This window comes from Echiichthys vipera, assembly GCF_963691815.1.
Source record: "Echiichthys vipera genome assembly, chromosome: 2".
NCBI lineage: Eukaryota > Metazoa > Chordata > Actinopteri > Perciformes > Trachinidae > Echiichthys > Echiichthys vipera.
The window spans coordinates 21,956,077-21,973,926 of NC_139827.1; the positions used below are offsets into that span (position 1 = coordinate 21,956,077).

At 38.6% G+C, this 17,850-nt stretch overlaps 1 protein-coding gene across 1 annotated transcript in view; it reads left to right on the forward strand.

The window, feature by feature from the left end:
• Positions 1 to 17,850, forward strand: part of LOC310961613 (zeta-sarcoglycan-like) — a gene marked incomplete at both ends in the record, with an annotated part of 392,549 nt that overhangs the window by 327,103 nt on the left and 47,596 nt on the right. The window contains 2 exons of the mRNA XM_083933745.1: positions 8,371 to 8,493; positions 12,637 to 12,709. Coding sequence (XP_083789871.1) covers positions 8,371 to 8,493; positions 12,637 to 12,709 — 196 coding nt within the window. The remainder of the gene's footprint in view (positions 1 to 8,370; positions 8,494 to 12,636; positions 12,710 to 17,850) is intronic.

Here is a 17,850-nt window from a genome sequence, read left to right on the forward strand (position 1 = left end):
AAACATTTTATTCCCCATTTCATTAAATATATCTACACATGTGCCATGTCTTGTGTACACAAAGTTCCCTTTTGGAACATTTTACCTTGCAGAACACACAAAAGAGTCCCCCGTGTCTTTGAATATTCATGACTCACTCAACATAATGCTCATCTTAATCCATTGATAAGCCTCGTCATGTTTGATAAACTAATCAGGAAGTTGAGTGAGTGAAATCCAGTCAAAGCCTGAATCGTTCACCTGACATGGAAAGTTATTTTGCACTGTTTTGTACATTTTACATGTAGATAAAAAAAAACTCCACTATATGCACTACCCGTGTTGTTGTACTGTACTGTATGTTGCAATCACTGTAATTACAACTCTGTAAAATGTATACAGGAAAGACACATAGTCACCCCTGAAATGTTGTAAAGAAAGGCTGTAGGAGTTTTTCTCCTGACTCTGGTTCATTGCGCTTTGTCTGATTATTAATAAACACAGTTATGAACATATGAAGCAATGCACAAACACATTTGATAGTTTGCATACATGAATATGAAACCATCCTTGTGGTCACATCACTAAGAATATTGTTTATTATGCAAGAGTGTTTGTGTGTACATTCACAGGTTGATGATCTTTGTATTAAATGCAATGTATCATTGATCCTGAGGCACACCCCTGATTGCATCTCTGGATGCTGTAGGACATTGTCTGTCAAACTGGCCAATGATTAATCCATGCCCATAGCACTCAACAGTTTTTACCATACAATTATCAGAAGCACATGTGCATAATATAAATAAGATATTACATTATGTGTAAAAAAGAAAAACTGTTATCTTCTGCTCTTCTTCTGTTTATAGACACACATAACTTTACCCTGAGACTTCATAAATGGATAAAGTTAGACCAATACCAGTCAGTATGATAAAGTTAATTTCTCACTAGAAAAACACACAGAGGAAGCATGATAAATATATGTCAAATATAATATATACTATAATATGTCAAACTACCTTTAAAAACAACTAAATCATCTTTGTTTTTCATAAATACTGCACACACCACGTAGCTATCCAGGCTTTGTGATGGTGTGATCCAGGCTTTGTGATGGTGTGATCAAATGTGATTTATCTGAATATGGAAACATAGACTTATATGCATTTACTGTAATAACCATATGTGACATTTAGGCCTTTGATCTAGCCCACAAAGTAGAGCAGTAGCATGATATCTATTTTATCATACAGTATAGGACAGAATATGTCACAGGCACACCTTTCTTTGTAGAGGTAAAAGTAAAGTTATAAAGACCCCCTTGCTCCTTATGTTATGGAGATCCCAGGCTGTGCTCCAATTCATAAAAGGTGAAAAGTGATTTAGCCATTGGTCAGACCCAGCCAAGCATAACAAGCCAGAGAAATCTTAAAAACAGTCATAAAATCCAAATCAGTCCAAACAATGCGAAGACACTAAAGTTTGAGTAATATGACCTCATCTTTTACTTAAAAAAGCGTAATGCTACATCTAGCATATTGCCTGAATTTTTACCTAAGGAAAACTGTAGCGTGATTCAAATGAGAGAAAATATGATCCTCTCTCTCTATGGCCAAAGGACAAAAACTGCCTAATTTTAGAATTGCTTCTTGGCTGGAGAATATATTAGCATTAACATATGCAAATATGCATGGTCTGGGATGTACGCATAAACTATTCAGGCAGGACACACACATAGAGAACAAATATTTACATTACTGTCACACACTGTTTCACTCAATCGTGTGATCTCTCATCTCCAGTAGTGTGAGAGAAGGATGCTGAAGGGAGGCAGAACCACAAAGCGTATTGAAGCTGATTTAAACTAATATTCAACATGACCTGTTGGGGAAAATCCATCATGCATGCAGTGTGTACTTGGCTAAGCCAAATTCTTCTTTGCAACTATCCCTCAATCCTTTATACAGTGTCTTCTTAAATCATATCCCATAATTACTCAAAGCCCTAAAAGCCTTGAATAAAAAACATCCAAGATAGCAAACCCATATAACTTTAAAATGGCATCGATGCTGTAACATGTATTGCAAAAAAAGTTACCCAGGCACCATTTCAATGTCCTCTTTTCATTAATTACAGAATACAAATCGAAGAGTACAAAATCCAATGGAACAATGTGGAAAGTTTAATAAATAATTCCTTTTGTTTTACCCCATACAGAACTTGAGTTGCAAGAACAAGAGAGAGAGTTAATTAAAAAATTGTGATGAAAGGAACTTGTAAATACAAGTGACCATCAGGGGCATGTTATTTTAGTGAATCATACTTCTGGTGGATAACACTAAATCGCAGACGTGAATAAGAAGCACTTTCTCCTGCCTCAGCATCCAAACTGATGTTGATGTGCCTCTGTTGTTTCAGTGGAGCACCCAACAGTACATAACTGTATTAGTGCGTCTGTGAAAACATCCTTACCTCTTTCACTTACACAAACATTTTCCTTTTCATACATCCATTTGTTGTGTTGATGTTTCTGGTCTCCAGACTTATGTAAATCTAATATTTACTTTCATATAAGCTCTGGACGGTTTTGGTTTCCACCCATTTCTGAGAGAAGTATCTGGCTTCTTAATTGCTAAATGCTCCACCGTTTTCAACAGCTAGTTGCTAACTTTGTCTGCCAGTTGTTTGGTGCTGGGCAGGTAGTGTACAGTGGGTTTATCAATTATTTTTTACTGTAATAACAGCCACCTGCATCTGGAAAAGCTGATGGCATCGGTGAAACTGAATAGAATGGGGGCATCACTATGAGTGACCTCCCGCATCACCACACTAATTTGCAAAAGCGTATGAGTCTGGAACCTCTCAGTTCATGTTCCATGTTCAAGGGATGTTATCAACAGAACAGACCTCTGGATGCAATTAGATAAACCTACAACCAATCAGAGAAAACACAAAACATTTTTTTTCTTTTTCATAGTATTTTCTTCATATACTGAAAAATTAGAGCAACAGTCTTATACATATGTTAATAGTTCAAAGGAAATTACACAAAAACAGGAAAAATGTGATTCCCTCCCTATAGGGATACAATGTGAGCTACTATATTGACAGCATTGGAGGAAAAGCGCAGTATAAACACATCATTCATCCACTTTCTTTCTCTTTTCACCGACACAATGCAGAAACAAAATCTTGATTCATATTTGATCAGCACTGCCTGGTGGAGTAAGAAGTTAGCTGCCCTGGATGGGAAATGCCAGTTCCGTCAGTAAATACGTTCAGTAAATCTGGTTCGATAACTAATACAGCATGATACTCCTCTGTCAGTCATTGTCTCAAACCCACCCCACTTGAGCTTAATAGATGTGATTGTTCCGGCGAGGGCCTTGCTAGAAATCTGTCTGAATTGGAGCGGGGCCAGATGTATCTGCCTCACATCACATTGCACTTCTTAACAAACTAATTTAGTAAGTAAAGGATGACTGGGTGAAGAAGCAAGTAAAATAATTAATCAACGATGCTTTGCGCACTCTGAGTGCCCTCTAGTTATTTATGAATGTGAGGTAAGGATGGAGACTTAATCACAACCATTGCATGAAAATTCATAGGCAAAGTGGCATTTTCATAATACAGTAATAAATATTTCACTTTATTTTAGAACTCCAAGGACACAACTTTGAAGACAATATTTATACCGCGATAAGGTTTGATAGTGTTAAGACATCACTTTCTTTTTTCTTATACCCCATAAAAAGGGAACTTTTTTTTGCATTCATTTTTAATAATGAAAAGATCTTTTGTATGAACCATGACAACCAGAAATGAACATGTGACAGCAGGCTGGTATTAATAGGCAAAAGTGAGTGGAGTATGCATTCATTGTCCTAGATGAAATGCCGTGTTTGTGTTTGAAAGTAGTAATAAACCAAACACAGTGCTCTACCATCATGGTTTAAACATTGAATTTCCTTGTGATATATACAGGACTCCCTATTGACTGAAGCTCATGTCACACGCTTGAGATGTTAAAAAGTTCAGCTCTGACTCAAGACGTCAGTCACATGCATTACACTGTAATACTTAACTCTCTTCTTCAGTGATATATTCTAAAAGCTTTATTAATACTGAAGGAACCTGCTGAGAGAGGCATTTGTGACAACAAAAGCAATGCTTTCAGGAGGTGATAATTTAAGTCAGTGCATCAATTAACATGTCTGCCTAACGAGGAGCCCTATTGTTATTGTTGACAGCAGAATTACTTTGGTGTTATCAGTGGGAGAGACATTTTCTGGAGCAAATTAATTGACCAAAAGCTCTTAATTTACATATAATTAACATTAGCTACCTGGAGATTGCTAACAAAATGAAACCTAAATGATCAGATAGTTATTATTGGACCAACCGCTCCTCATGTTGCTGACAACTAAATGTGTACAATGACAGTTGACATTTAACGCAGGGAAGTTATATCATTTCAAAGTGTCTAGATGTTTGTTGCGGACAGCCTTGATATTCCACACTTTTTATGTTTTATTCTTTTTTAAGGTTGTCAGTTTGTTGTCAGAACAAACACCTAAGAAGTGTATAATAAGTATAACAAGCCTTTCTTCCATTTCAGAGTTTAGAGGATTACTGACACATCAATTAGAACTAAACTCCAAAGAAGTTTTAACAGTTTTAAAAACATAAAGTGAACACATATACCTTTTAATGTTTCAATGCTACACCACATTTGCATAAAGTGAAACTGCTCCGTACAGATGTTTCATCGCTCTACTCTCTTTCAGCTCTTTTCACTATCATTTGAAACAAAAAACTTCCGGCCACCTTCTCTCATCATGTTGCTGCTGGTGTGAGCGCATGCATATATAAGCACCAAATGGCTTTTTGTTCATTCCATAAACATTCCATATATTTGTTCTCTTTTCTTATGTAATCACACATAACAGCCCAAGTGCAAAGACAAGATTAAGTCATAACACCGCAGTTAAAGTTAAATTATAAACATTCACATATGGTCTTATATAACCTCTTTGTCTGTTGCTTCTACTCTTCTTCTACTGTGGATGTGTAAATGTGCCTGATATTCGAAAACTAAATTAAATTAAAAACCAAAATTCTGTGTACGTAGGAAGGTTGGGGTTGTGGATTGGTCAAACAAACACACATTTTTACTCAGGGAGACCACCGTTAGCATCCAATGTGAAACCAAAAGTCAATAGTGACTATTAACATTCTATTCCTTAACCTAACCACATAAGTTTGTTGCCTAAACCTAACCGAGTAATGTTATTTGTCTTTGTATTTACAACTTTTAAAGGGATGCTATGCCCATTTTAATCCAGGTCATTGTCATGGCATTTTGTACAGATGAACAGTGTTTGGCTTGTCTTTTATGTTTCGTTCTGCTGGGACTAAGCCACACCAGACAGGCCAAAGACCGGTTCTCTGAACATGATGCCCACATTGCCATGACACAGACCTGGATTAAAATGAGTAAAGTAACTCTTTAACAAAGTTAAAAAGTGACACCAAGGGGTCCCCGCCAACCTAAAGGTGACCATTACGATGTGAATGAATGATAAGGGCCTTATGAACCTAATGGTAGGTGTAGCAGGCTTCTTCTAACCCATAACTATAAGGCTGATAACTAGTGATGTCCAAATGAAGCTTCAGGAACCATTTTCATTATTTTCTGGGTCCACTAGATGGAGCTTTCTGTTCAACAAAAGGGGAGAGTTCCATCTAGTGGACTCAGAAAATAATGAAAATGGTTCATGAAGCTCCATTTGGACATCCTTACTGATAACCACTAATAACGCCCATTCAATGGAGTAAGATTCCTGCAGTTTCAGACTGTTTTATACACCCTTAGAAAAGACAAAACACAAATATTTTTGGAAATATGCACTACAAGCTGTTATAGGACAAGAGCTGAACAGCTGAAGAGAACCAGCTATACGTCTGAGACAACAACTAGCACAGCACATCTCCAGTTTCAACCGGCTTCACTTTCTCTTTATCGCTCCTACTTCAACATAACTGACTTTATTTCTTTCTTTCATTCCCCTCTCGCCATACTTTCACAAATATAACTGTCTTCTCTCTTCTTCTATATCTTTGCATACATTTCTAACATGCATACACACACACACACACACACACACACACACACACACACACACACACACACACACACACACACACACACACACACACACACACACACACACACACACACACACACACACACACACACACACACACAGACACACCTTGCTTTAGGGTGAGCCTTTCACAACACATATCTCAATTTCTTTTTCACACAGTAGGTGGAGGAGTGAGAGGCTTGAGGAGTGAGAGATAGACAGGATAAAGACAGTGAGAGGAGATGAGAAAAATAGCTTAATCCCAGATTGATGGCTGCTAATAAAGTTTGATTATTACTGACAAGGCACTCCGGGTTTCTAATGGACACTTGTAATAGCCTCAGAGACCAGACATGGAAGAAAGAGGAGAGAGTGACTTTTCTTTCGACTCAGCAGGGTTGGCAGCAAATCACAGTCCAAATCACATGGAACAAAATGAACAAAATGAAAACTGCTATTGTGACCACTGTTGGTAATATGGAAACTTTGTCAGCAGATGTATCCGCTTTTCAAATTCCACTGCCAACCTTCTCTTGAAAAGGCACCAACAACCACTCTATGATGTTTTGTTTGTTGCAGCAGTTTGCAACAAATAATGATAATAGGTTACTTGCTATTAGGTAACCACAGACAGTAGCCACATACTGTATCTCCCCTAAGACTGGAAATAAATTAAAGTACATGTATATGCCAATTAAGGTGATTTAACCTTTTTGACATAGATAGTTGCTTTCCATAGAAACTTGTAATTTAAAGTGGCAAAGACCCATGTTAAAGTATTCCTTCATGTGTTTCTTTATGCAGTGAGTACAGCAATTTATTTTTGTGTCACTAACAGTGTTTCTTGCAGTTTACCAGAGCATTGATGCAATGGTCAGATAAATAAACTCAACATGAGTTCTGGAGAACTTTGATCTTAATGTGTTGGTTGCGGTAAGCATCTCAATATTCTTAACAGAAAGGATTTCCCTTCACCTTTGTCTTTTGAAAGCACCCTATTTTTTTCTATGTATTGCAATTCTTAAATCTCACACTTATTTATATTATATATTATTATATTATACTATATATTATTCATTATATGTAAATAGAATGAAAATGTGTTTATCACTGTTAAAATATAATTTATTTTTGACAGAAAATTGGCAAACAAAATATAACTTCCTTAATGCTCGTATCACTACTAATACTTCAACATGAGATACAAAAGGCCCTGAACAGATGCTTGGGGGGGAAGTGGTGGTCATTGCTCCCGCTGAGACTGTAGAAAGCATGTTGGAAAATCAGCACTGCTACAAAATGAATACTGCACAAGGCAAATTTGCCCATTTGCAGGCCCACTGAAAACAAAAGGTTACTTGGATCGTGGTTTGAAACTGAAGCAGTACACACCAAGTTTAATTCAAGGAGATTCAAGTAGGGTGTGTGGGTAGGACTGTTTTCCTAGTAGATCATTTATTTTTGACAGAAACTTGGCGACCAAAATATAACTTCCTTAATCACTACTAATACTTCCACATGGGGTATAAACTGTCCTAAATATTGTCTTTTTTATTTTTGTTGTATTTTTCTTCAAATAATATTTTTATCCTCAAGGCAAAAATTAAGGTTCAACTTATAATGCTTAAGTTTTACAGGAACTTTATAAACTCCAAACAAAATGCATTCATGTATGACTGTTGACTTTTGTTTGTAACATTATACCTCTGAAGGCCCAGATTATAATTATTCTTAACTGTGACAGTGTGGTTATTTCGCCGCCTACTTGCACAATATTGTGTTTCCATATGAAATAATAATCTGGAATGTTTTCATATTGTCTAAGGACTGTATTCCTAGTACCGCTGGTTAGTGTAAAGTGATTTTACGTAAGTACCTCATGAAAGCATAAAAGTGGCAGCCATGCAGTTTCTTGTTTTGTATTCTAAGGTTATAAGGTGTTCCCTCTGGCATGTAATCTACCACCACAGTACAACTAAAGTAGTAAAATTCAGTGCATGGCACTTTAAGCAATGAAAAATGCCCTTTTCACAAACACAGCAAGACAACACTTAGAGATGCTGGGTTTCAGAGTTCAAATCCCACTGTGGTGAATCAAGATAAACCTTCATGCACTAATGGATCTGTAAGAAGCGCTGGATAAAAACATCTACATCATGGTCAGTTTTGTGTGCCTTGAATGTCCCTCTACTATTAATGTTAACCCATAGCCCCTTTCTCTCTCTTCCACTTTTCTCAGGTTCAGAGATGGTAGAGGCTCAATGTCAGAGGTTTGAAGTGAGGAGTACAGATGGAGAGAGAGTTCTGTTCTCTGCAGATGAAGAGGAGATCAGCATTGGCACCGAAAAGCTAAGAGTCACAGGTGAACAACATGTTGTTTTTTAAATAACTTTTTATTTTTTTTTTATTTTTTTATTTTTTTCCTTAAAAGGTTCCCTGTGGAGTTTTTCACCACAAGTAATGCTGTGGAGTGTTTCTTCTATGAGTGTATGTACATTTTGTCAACCTTGTGCATGAGATCAACATGCAGTATTTGTTAGAGTTTAAGGATACACTTTACTCAAGGATACACATTTAGGTGGTGTAACACCAAATGTAAACATTACTTTTGTTTGTTTACAAGAAAACTCCACAGGGCACCTTTTAATATTCGGTATCTTTCATTTATTTTTTAAGGTATTCTTTAATTCCCATGTCCTCAAACTGCTGTGCAGTAGAGATTAACTGGTTCCGTAAGGCAGAGTGAGACAGGTTTTTTTATCTGATACCCAGAATGCTCTACAGTACTAAACTGAAATTAATTTCCAGATATCTGACATATAATCATAATAACGACATCGTCATGACTTTTTGCTGTCTGAATTGTAATTAAAAGGGCAGTATTAATCAGTGTAAGACAGTGCATCATGGTGAATCAGTCCGCACAAATATAAAGTATAGTTCATTGTAGAGGTCACAGCTCCCACACTCATTTTCTGCATTCGTAAGGAAGTGATAGGAATTTTTTTCATGATTCATGAAGAGGCAGATACAGCGGTGGGCGAACAGCAGGCTCAGACTAATTTGTGTAACAAGGTTACGTGAGGACGCACTTAGCTTACAGTGCATACACATGCTGTAAGCTGTTAAACAGAGTGCTCCTGATGAGTGCAGCCAAACAAGACTTGGGTTGACAAGCAGAGCATTTTTTGCTGAATTGAAAAAAAAAAGAGGTTAGAACAAGAGAGAGAGAGATAGTAGGAACAGGAAGAGAGAAAGACGGAAATTAACCGCAAAAGAGACAGATGGATGAAAGGTCTGAGCAACACCAGGTGAGTATAATTGCAGAGGAAAAATAAGAGACACAGCAATTTAAGTGACATGAAAAGGAAAGACTGAAGCCAGAGAAGAAAAATTGACTTTTGGTGCACTACGATATCTGTTTTTTCTCATTTACTCATTCTCTCAACTGGACGTGTGTGCGTGCGTGTGTGCGTGTGTGCGTGTGTGCGTGTGTGTGTGTGTGTGTATGTGTGTTTGTGTGTGTGTGTGTGTGTGTGTGTGTGTGTGTGTGTGTGTGTGTGTGTGTGTGCGTGTGTGTGTGTGTGTGTGCATACGTGTGTGTGTGTGCATGCCTCATCTTTATTTGCTTGCATGTTTCAATATGTATGTTTTTCTAATATTATATATTCCAGGAACACACACATTTACAAAAACTCACATTCAACTTCAAAGGTAAACAACACAAATAGTTATAGGCCTGAGTAATTTGGGGAGATGTGTCCATTCGAAGCACTGTGAGAGAATGTCATCACTGTTTGATGGAGGTCAGAATTAAGTTAATAATAAAATTGAAAATTATGCAATGTGGTATATTTCAAAAACACTTCATAGCTTTTTTGTACCAACCTGGACAGGTACCACCTAAAAAGCTATAGTAAGCTCATAAAAATTTCATGTACACAGCAGCATACTCATGAGAGTATCTCAGACAATTGTAAAGATACTAGTAAAACCAAAAGCAACACAGCCAGAGGCTGGAACAATAATGGCCTGATGTTGACCAAGCGAGAAACATTGTACACTATAGAGTAAAAATTAGAGAACTGGGGGCATTTTCTCTTTTGTTGTTTCCACATCTTGGTATTTGTGCATGCATGCACATTTTTGCAGTCTGCAGTGTGCCTCAGACAACTGTCTCCACATCCTCCCACTGTACAAAGGTGAAGCTTTAATTTCCAATATGTAAGTGCCAAAAACTGCAGTTCCCAGAGTGTCCACTAGGGCTAAGTTTGCATACTAGAGCAGTTTCTCATTGACCCCCATGTTAAACAGGCCGTTTTCACAGCATAATCAAACCTATGTAAGGCCTGGTACAAAAAAACAACAACATTCTAGTCTGTATGTTTAAGTCATATCTCCATGACAACACTCGGGGGTGATTTTTTTTTTGTACCAGGCTAGTTTTTTTATTTTTTTGGAGGTTAAAGTTTATGAATAATTAGGGGCCTGGCCTCTTGAGTGACAGCTAGTTGCTAGCCCTCACTTCTCCTCTGAGGTATACGTCAGCCAAATGGACGTATCTCCCTCCCCCCAATGTCACATCAATGCCCTTTTTTTGGTAAGAGGAAATGAGGAGGAGTCAAGTCTAACAAGATGGCAGCTCCCGTAGGCGAGTACAATTGGATCAAGTTGAGAGAACGGATCCAGATGGGTATGCTACGTCCATTTTGTATACTGTCTATGGTTTTGTAGCTGTGTTGAAAGCTACAAGTGTTCTTGAACAGTAATAGACTCAACATTGGGACCTTTGGGAAGAATTGTGAGGCAGTATGTAAAAAACCATATCAGCGGTTGTTTTTTCTCAGAAAACTGTGAAACGTTCCTGTTTTATCTGGTTTTTATTTAAAATACCTTGTCTGGTCTCTTGTGTCACAAGCCTCAACCCAACCTATCAGTTATTTACTCCTGACAGCTGCAGTGTAAGGCAAGCTCTATTATTCAGGACTGTTTCCATCCCTTACATAGTGAAAATCCGCTCCTTCACTCTGGCCGTCGGTTTGTGGCCCCTAGGTGGAGAACAAAATGATACAGAAATACATTTGTACCTGTAGCTATTGCACTTGTAAACAAAATGAATAGTAGCAGTAGGTGATGCACTTCACCCATGCATGGCACTTAAGCCTCTGAGTGTGTGGGTGAGTGTGTAGAAATACTTTGTTTGTCATAACTTCTTGAGTTCTCGAACTAGGACTACTGTTTGATACTGTGATGTTACATATTTTAATGTGCTTGTCTTAACGTAATTTGTATAATTGCTGTGATTTCTTGTTTAAACCTGGAGTACTTAATCTTCCATCAACACAACACAACACAACACAACACAACACAAAAAATCCCAGGGCGCACTCACACTTTCCATTCGTACCATGCCCTATGTTTTAGGGCCCCTGCGTCTTCCCCCATGGCCCAGGCCCGTTTTTACACAAATTACTTGAAATGATCTGGGCTGCGGCTTGATTGCTTCTTGCCTATATGTTTGTGCACGTTTTTGAACATTTCATCTGACCAAATCTGCAGTAAAGACTCACCTCCACATCAAACCACTGCGAACCGTTCAGCGGCATCTATTTAAATGTGCGATGCGGGAAATAGTAGTGTATAAATAAACATTAGGACCGCTGTAGGTGCTCGTGCCCCATCCGCTAACATAGAAGGGGCCGAATTTATGCAGCCAGACACCAGAGGGCGATCAATATGTTTTGGCTTTACTTTTGGGGAGCTGTAATGTCTACAGTTTCATATAAAAAAGGCAACAGTTCCCTCCAAGTTGGTACTTTGGATGTACATCTGCACCTTTATGGAGTAGTGGTCCTCAACCTTTCCCACACACCCTACTTGAATCTCCTTAAATTAAACTTGGCATGTACTGCTTCAGTTTCAAACCACAATCCAAGTAACCTCTTTTTTACAGTGGGCCTGCCAACAGGCAAAGTTGCCTTGTTGCAGTATTCATTTTGTAGCAGTGCTGACTTTCCAACATGCTGTCTACAGTCTCAGCAGGAGCAATGACCACCACTTCCCACCAAGCATCTTTTCAGGGAAGCAGGCTAAAGCAGGGGAGCATGCTGCACACGGGGGTTAAAGACTGCATTGTCGGAGCCAATGTTTTCGACTGCATACAACTGTGTTGCATTGTTAATATTTTTTTTTATTTTTTTTTGGGGGGGGGTACTACTTGGAAATGCTGAAGTGATACCCACCACACAGCTCTCCATCCTCCCTATCTTCATACTGCTCACAACATTGGTAGTACGTGTCACCAGTAAATGTATATGTAGCTACTAGAAATGCTGTCGTATTTGCACATATTTACTATAATGCACGGAAGCACTGTGTCATGAATTATAAGTGTCTGTCTCAGCTCCGAGAACTGAGGTACGATGCAATAGTATGCAGGCTTTCACACAAAAGATGGATGTGTTTTCTTTTTCTTCCTTTCATCCACTCTTACCCTTCCCTACAGGGAATGAAGGTGTGGTGTTCAGCCATTCTGTTGAGACATCCCATGTAAGGGCTGAACCTTTCCAGGACCTGAAGTAAGTACTCTGAATTATTTTGTGTGTGTGTGTGTGTGTGTGTGTGTGTGTGTGTGTGTGTGTGTGTGTGTGTGTGTGTGTGTGTGTGTGTGTGTGTGTGTGTGTGTGTGTGTGTGTGCGCGGGTGTGTGTGCGTGTGTGTGCGTGTATGCATGCATGTGGCACATTGGCTTGCTTTACAACTTCCCCTTGCTAATATTTTAGTTGTGGTGGAATACTTATGTAGTGTGTGTTCTTAAAGTGAATAATTACTCAAATTACACAAATACACATTTTGGGAAATTATGTAAGAAAACAAATCTGCAAATTGACTAACTAGCCAGTCCTGTCGTACAGTGTGCTCATGACTTAATCGACTCACTGCAGAAAGTGATGTGCGGGTGATTGGCAGTCTGACAGGCCTGACAGAGAAAGTCCTCTGGGCTTCAGTGTACAAAGTGGAGCCTTCCACTGATGCATCCACTTGAACACATGTAGTGGACTGTGTTTACTCAGCATTTATTACCTTTTTAGCTAGTCCTTGAATTATATGGAGACACAAGATGTTTTCTCTTATGAACTCTGGGCAGGTGTCTTCTCTCATATGTAGCACACAAAGGAAGATTGTCCGTCTCAGATGCATCCTTACGTATTGGAAATCCCCGTTTGGTTGACGCGAGGTGTTGCGCTTGGGTAGAGCATGCAGCAGACAGAAGTATCCCCTTTCCAGTTAGACATTTTAGTTGTCATCTTTGTGTAAATCATCCTTCCTTTATCCTCAAATTTTTGTTTTCATTTGGTTTCACACAAACCACATAAAAGAAATACCATCAACACACCCAATCGCTCACAGTCGAACTGATAATGGACATTTCCGTTCTCAAATACAGATCCTCCTGGTATTTTTAGGTCGGAGTGCATGTGTGAAACGGGCTTTAGTTTGTCAGTCAGATCAAGTTGGAAAAAGAATATGAAACTAAAGTTGCTCACAACAGCTTAGAGTGCTGGTTCCCCTCTAACTGCATTAGGATGAACCACATCAGCTACTGTAAATGTATGCTATTTTTCCTAGTCCTTTCTCCTGAAGTCTGTTTCAGGCACATGTTAGGTTCCTTCATTCAGGTATTGTCAGACAGAATTTAGATGACCAAGATCCACAGAATGCTCTGCACAAGGGGAAAAAGTGAATAGCAGACCTGGGGTAGAAGTGAAAAGGGAAAATCAAAAGACATACAATAACAGTAGATTAAATCAAACTTCTGTAGCACTAGCAGCTGCACATAATGGGATCCAACAAAACATATGAAGGCATTCAGGGTGTGCCACAGTTCCTTTCGTTTGTGCAAAAATGGTTGAAGATGTTGAACCAAAGTATAGGAATACTTGCCAACAAAAAAAGTTGCATGATGTGTGTTTCTCATTGACTGGCTTTTAAAAGAAGCAGATCATTTGGTGAGACAATGATTAGGTAGGCTGGCGATACCACATGACATGCCAGACATCATGCTGGTTGCTTGATACTCTTAAGCATTTCATTTCTTTATTCAATCATGCAATTAACTCAGCTTGCATCAAGCTTAGCAGCTGCATCATTACTGGCTTTTCCCTCTCTAAAAATTTCCAGATATAGAGATCCTGTCGAAGCTAATATTATTTATCACTTTATCACACTAAATACCAAGTTGATACTGAATTTTAGCTCACTGAGTGGTTGTTGGACTTCTGTAGCGTTGCCTGAACCGAGGTTACTTCCCTCCATTTGTGCTATTCTTTTAGTTTGCATGTATTCACACTACTGTAAATTGTATTCCCCATGTTTTTTATGTAGCTGACTCAATGAATGAGTCCAACAAGGGAATGCCAAGGAAGTCAAAGGGTTACTCATTTTTATAGTGACAATAGACACGTGATAACCACATCCTGGGTTTGAATCCAGCTTGGGACATGTGTCAAATGTCTTCATTCTCTCTCTTTCCCCTGTATTCCCTTTTCTCACCTCACTGTATCATTCCAAGCAATATCCTGTGATGAAAAAGGACCCCATACAGGCGGAGGGATCAAAGGAGAGGAGAGGGAGGAGGCATTTGGAGCAGTGGGTAAACTAGAAGAAGTAAGATTAGTTGAAGGAAACTGAGAAGTGATAGAGGGAGGGGTGGAGTTAGGCGCTGATGCTAAGGTACAGAGAAGAAGAGGGGTGGGAACATTGGGTCAATAGGCGGGTCAGTGCAAATAAGCAAGGTGATGAAACCTGCAGTGAAGGTGATAAAAGAAAAAAGGAAGCACTTCAGTGACTGTTACTATAAACATATGGGCTGTTATGTTCTTCATCAGGTTTTATGCAGTTTTATGCAATTACAATTGCTAACAGAAAATAAAATATTCTTGTTAAAAAGCTGTGAGCGCATCAGTTTTGCCCAAGTTGGCCTTGTTATCATTAGCGCCTTCAAAAACAAGACAGCCACCACTTAACACCATAAATATGTGGATATAGAAAACAAATAGTACACACATTTAACAGTGCATGCACTATAAATACATCCACATAAACATGCAAACACAACATAAAAATACTGACGCACCTAGAACGCATTAAAGGGATAATTTGGCTTTTTTTTAACTGGGCTTGTACAAGGTACTTATTCATAGTCATTCATAGTCCAGTTTCCTGACCCTCTCTCTTTTTAACTTTTCCAATCTCCCTCTTCCATCCTACCATCCTACCTCCCTCCTTCCTTCCTTTGGCACTAAATTGTATCAATGTATTCCAATGCTTAAACACAACTGTGCCATGCACTGTAATACGCCACAGACCAGCAGTTTGAGTCAGACTTTTCACAGTTTATGGAATAAACAAATACAAGGAAAAAAAACGGTTGATTATAACAGCCACAGCAAAATTCCATTCATTGTGGAGACAAGAGTATACAGGAGAACTTTTGAAGAGGGACGCTGAACAGGCGGTGAAAATATTCTAAACATAGCCTACATTTGAACTGAAATGTATTTTTTTAGGTGTGCCCTTTTTGGGTGTCTAAAATATATTTAGAGTACTGCCCCTGTCCACAACACTACATTGGTTAGCTTCCATGTTGGTACTCCTGCCTGCTTCTCCAAACTGGCAGCGTGCCATACAAGCCACCCATTGAAGAGCACAAACACACACACACAAAGAATGTATGGATTAAAACGCACATTAAAATACACATTTATGGCAGACATGAAGTGAAACCACTTAACACCCCACACACAGCTTTGTCAGTGCAACTGTATGAATACGTCAACAACAGCAAGGGACATGCATTAAGTGAAACCCTTCACACACATATTGCACTGACCTCTCCATCGCATCACCTACAGGGTTAATGAAAACCACTGAAAACTAATCCTGATAAAAAGATGATTACATGATTCAAATACTTTCCGTTGTCTGCCGTCAGTCACTAGCTGTTAAAAGAAACAATGGACTGGTGCCAGTCATTTTCATGTGGATTTATCCTGTTTTTATAGAGGTGTACTCGTTATAAATAGATATTTCCCGCTACTAGTAGAGATTGTATCAACACAAAAAAGAAAGCACAGGTCTCTTCTCTTTTCCAAATTTACAGCAATTTTTTTACCCAAGATTTTAATCCCTTTCTGGTTGACATGTCCTATCTTTCTATCTGTCTTCTTTTTCTCGCTGTATCTTTGTCCTCATCTTTCCGCTTCCCTTACTCTCTCTGGTTGAGCAGCTCTTATTCGCAGACACACACTTTTGTCTTTGTCGTTCTCATTCTGTCTAGATCTGACCACATGTGCATTACCTCCTTCTGCCTTTTTCTGTCTCGTTATGAAAAGCAGAACGTTATGCAGTGAAGGTAAATGGGACATGTAATGAGTGGATTGAAGTCCATTTAAAGCTAATGATCTATCTTACATTTTATTTGGGAGTGAGGGAGAGAGAGAAAAAAGGGGAAAGATAGATGGTACATACTTTACATGATCAAGTACAGGTCAGGAAATGCTGGAAAGATAAAGTAAAGGTCAATCTGCATCTTGCATACTTCACTACACATATATATATATATATATATATATATATATATAAAAAAAAATGTTTTCAGTTGTACATAAGGGCGGGCAAAATGGCAAAATCAATTCTTTTTTTTTTTTCAGGCAAGTAACTGAATGTTCCATCCAAACTACTTTCCCTATACAATATATTTTAGCAGTGGCACTGTGCCCTTGTTACATGCAAGGGAAACATTGGAGGCATAGAATTGCAAATAATAGAATGTAGACTGCTGAAAGATACTAATGATCTCTCTGCAAAGGTAGATTATGGACATACTTTAATTGTTCATGATCGAATATCATACCACACACCCCTAGTTGTGCAGTCATTTGTAAGTATTTTGTATTTTTTCGTATACGAATCAACGTACAAACTCTTGAAAGGTTAAATAATGAAACACCACCCCAGTCCCATATAGTTCAATGCCACAGCTTCAAAAAGAAAAAAAATTTGTATTTGCATTGTCTTTGTGTGACTCAGCTAAAGTAGAAGTAACTATAGGCAGGCTTGGAGTTGTGTAACCAGAAAGGGCTGCAGTGATTTCTATCAATGTTGTTGAAAAGGCTTCACGAGTCTTGCAGATGTGACTGAAGCATGACATGAATGCACAACACAGTGGTAAAACTCGGTTATGCTAGTAGCACAGAAACAAAGCCTGCTTTCCAGAGAACACTCCAGCAACTCTATGTCGTTCGTTTTCAAAGCATCAGGGGTGATCGCCACTGTAAGCTGTGTTCACGCTATTCTGCTTTTTTCAAACTGCTTTTCCACTTTAAAGTTTACAGGGAGCGGCCTGTAGGCAGACAAAAAGCAGTCGCTTTGGAAAGAAAGCTGCACCTGGCATCTTTTTAGGCAGTGCAGTTCAACATTGAGGCATTCAAGACAGTGACTGACTTAATAACATAAAAAAAGGAATTGGGCACTGACAAAACATAGGCAGCCGACAACAACAAATCGACTGAAAAAGTAGCTGTAGAAAAGTTGGTGGTGGATGTTTTTCTGACTGAAACACATTGGCTGTTGTATCTGGTACGTTTACTGATACAGTAGAAGCAGCAACTCCGGCGAGTCACTGTGATAACAAAACTTTTTTCATTATCCGTACAGCA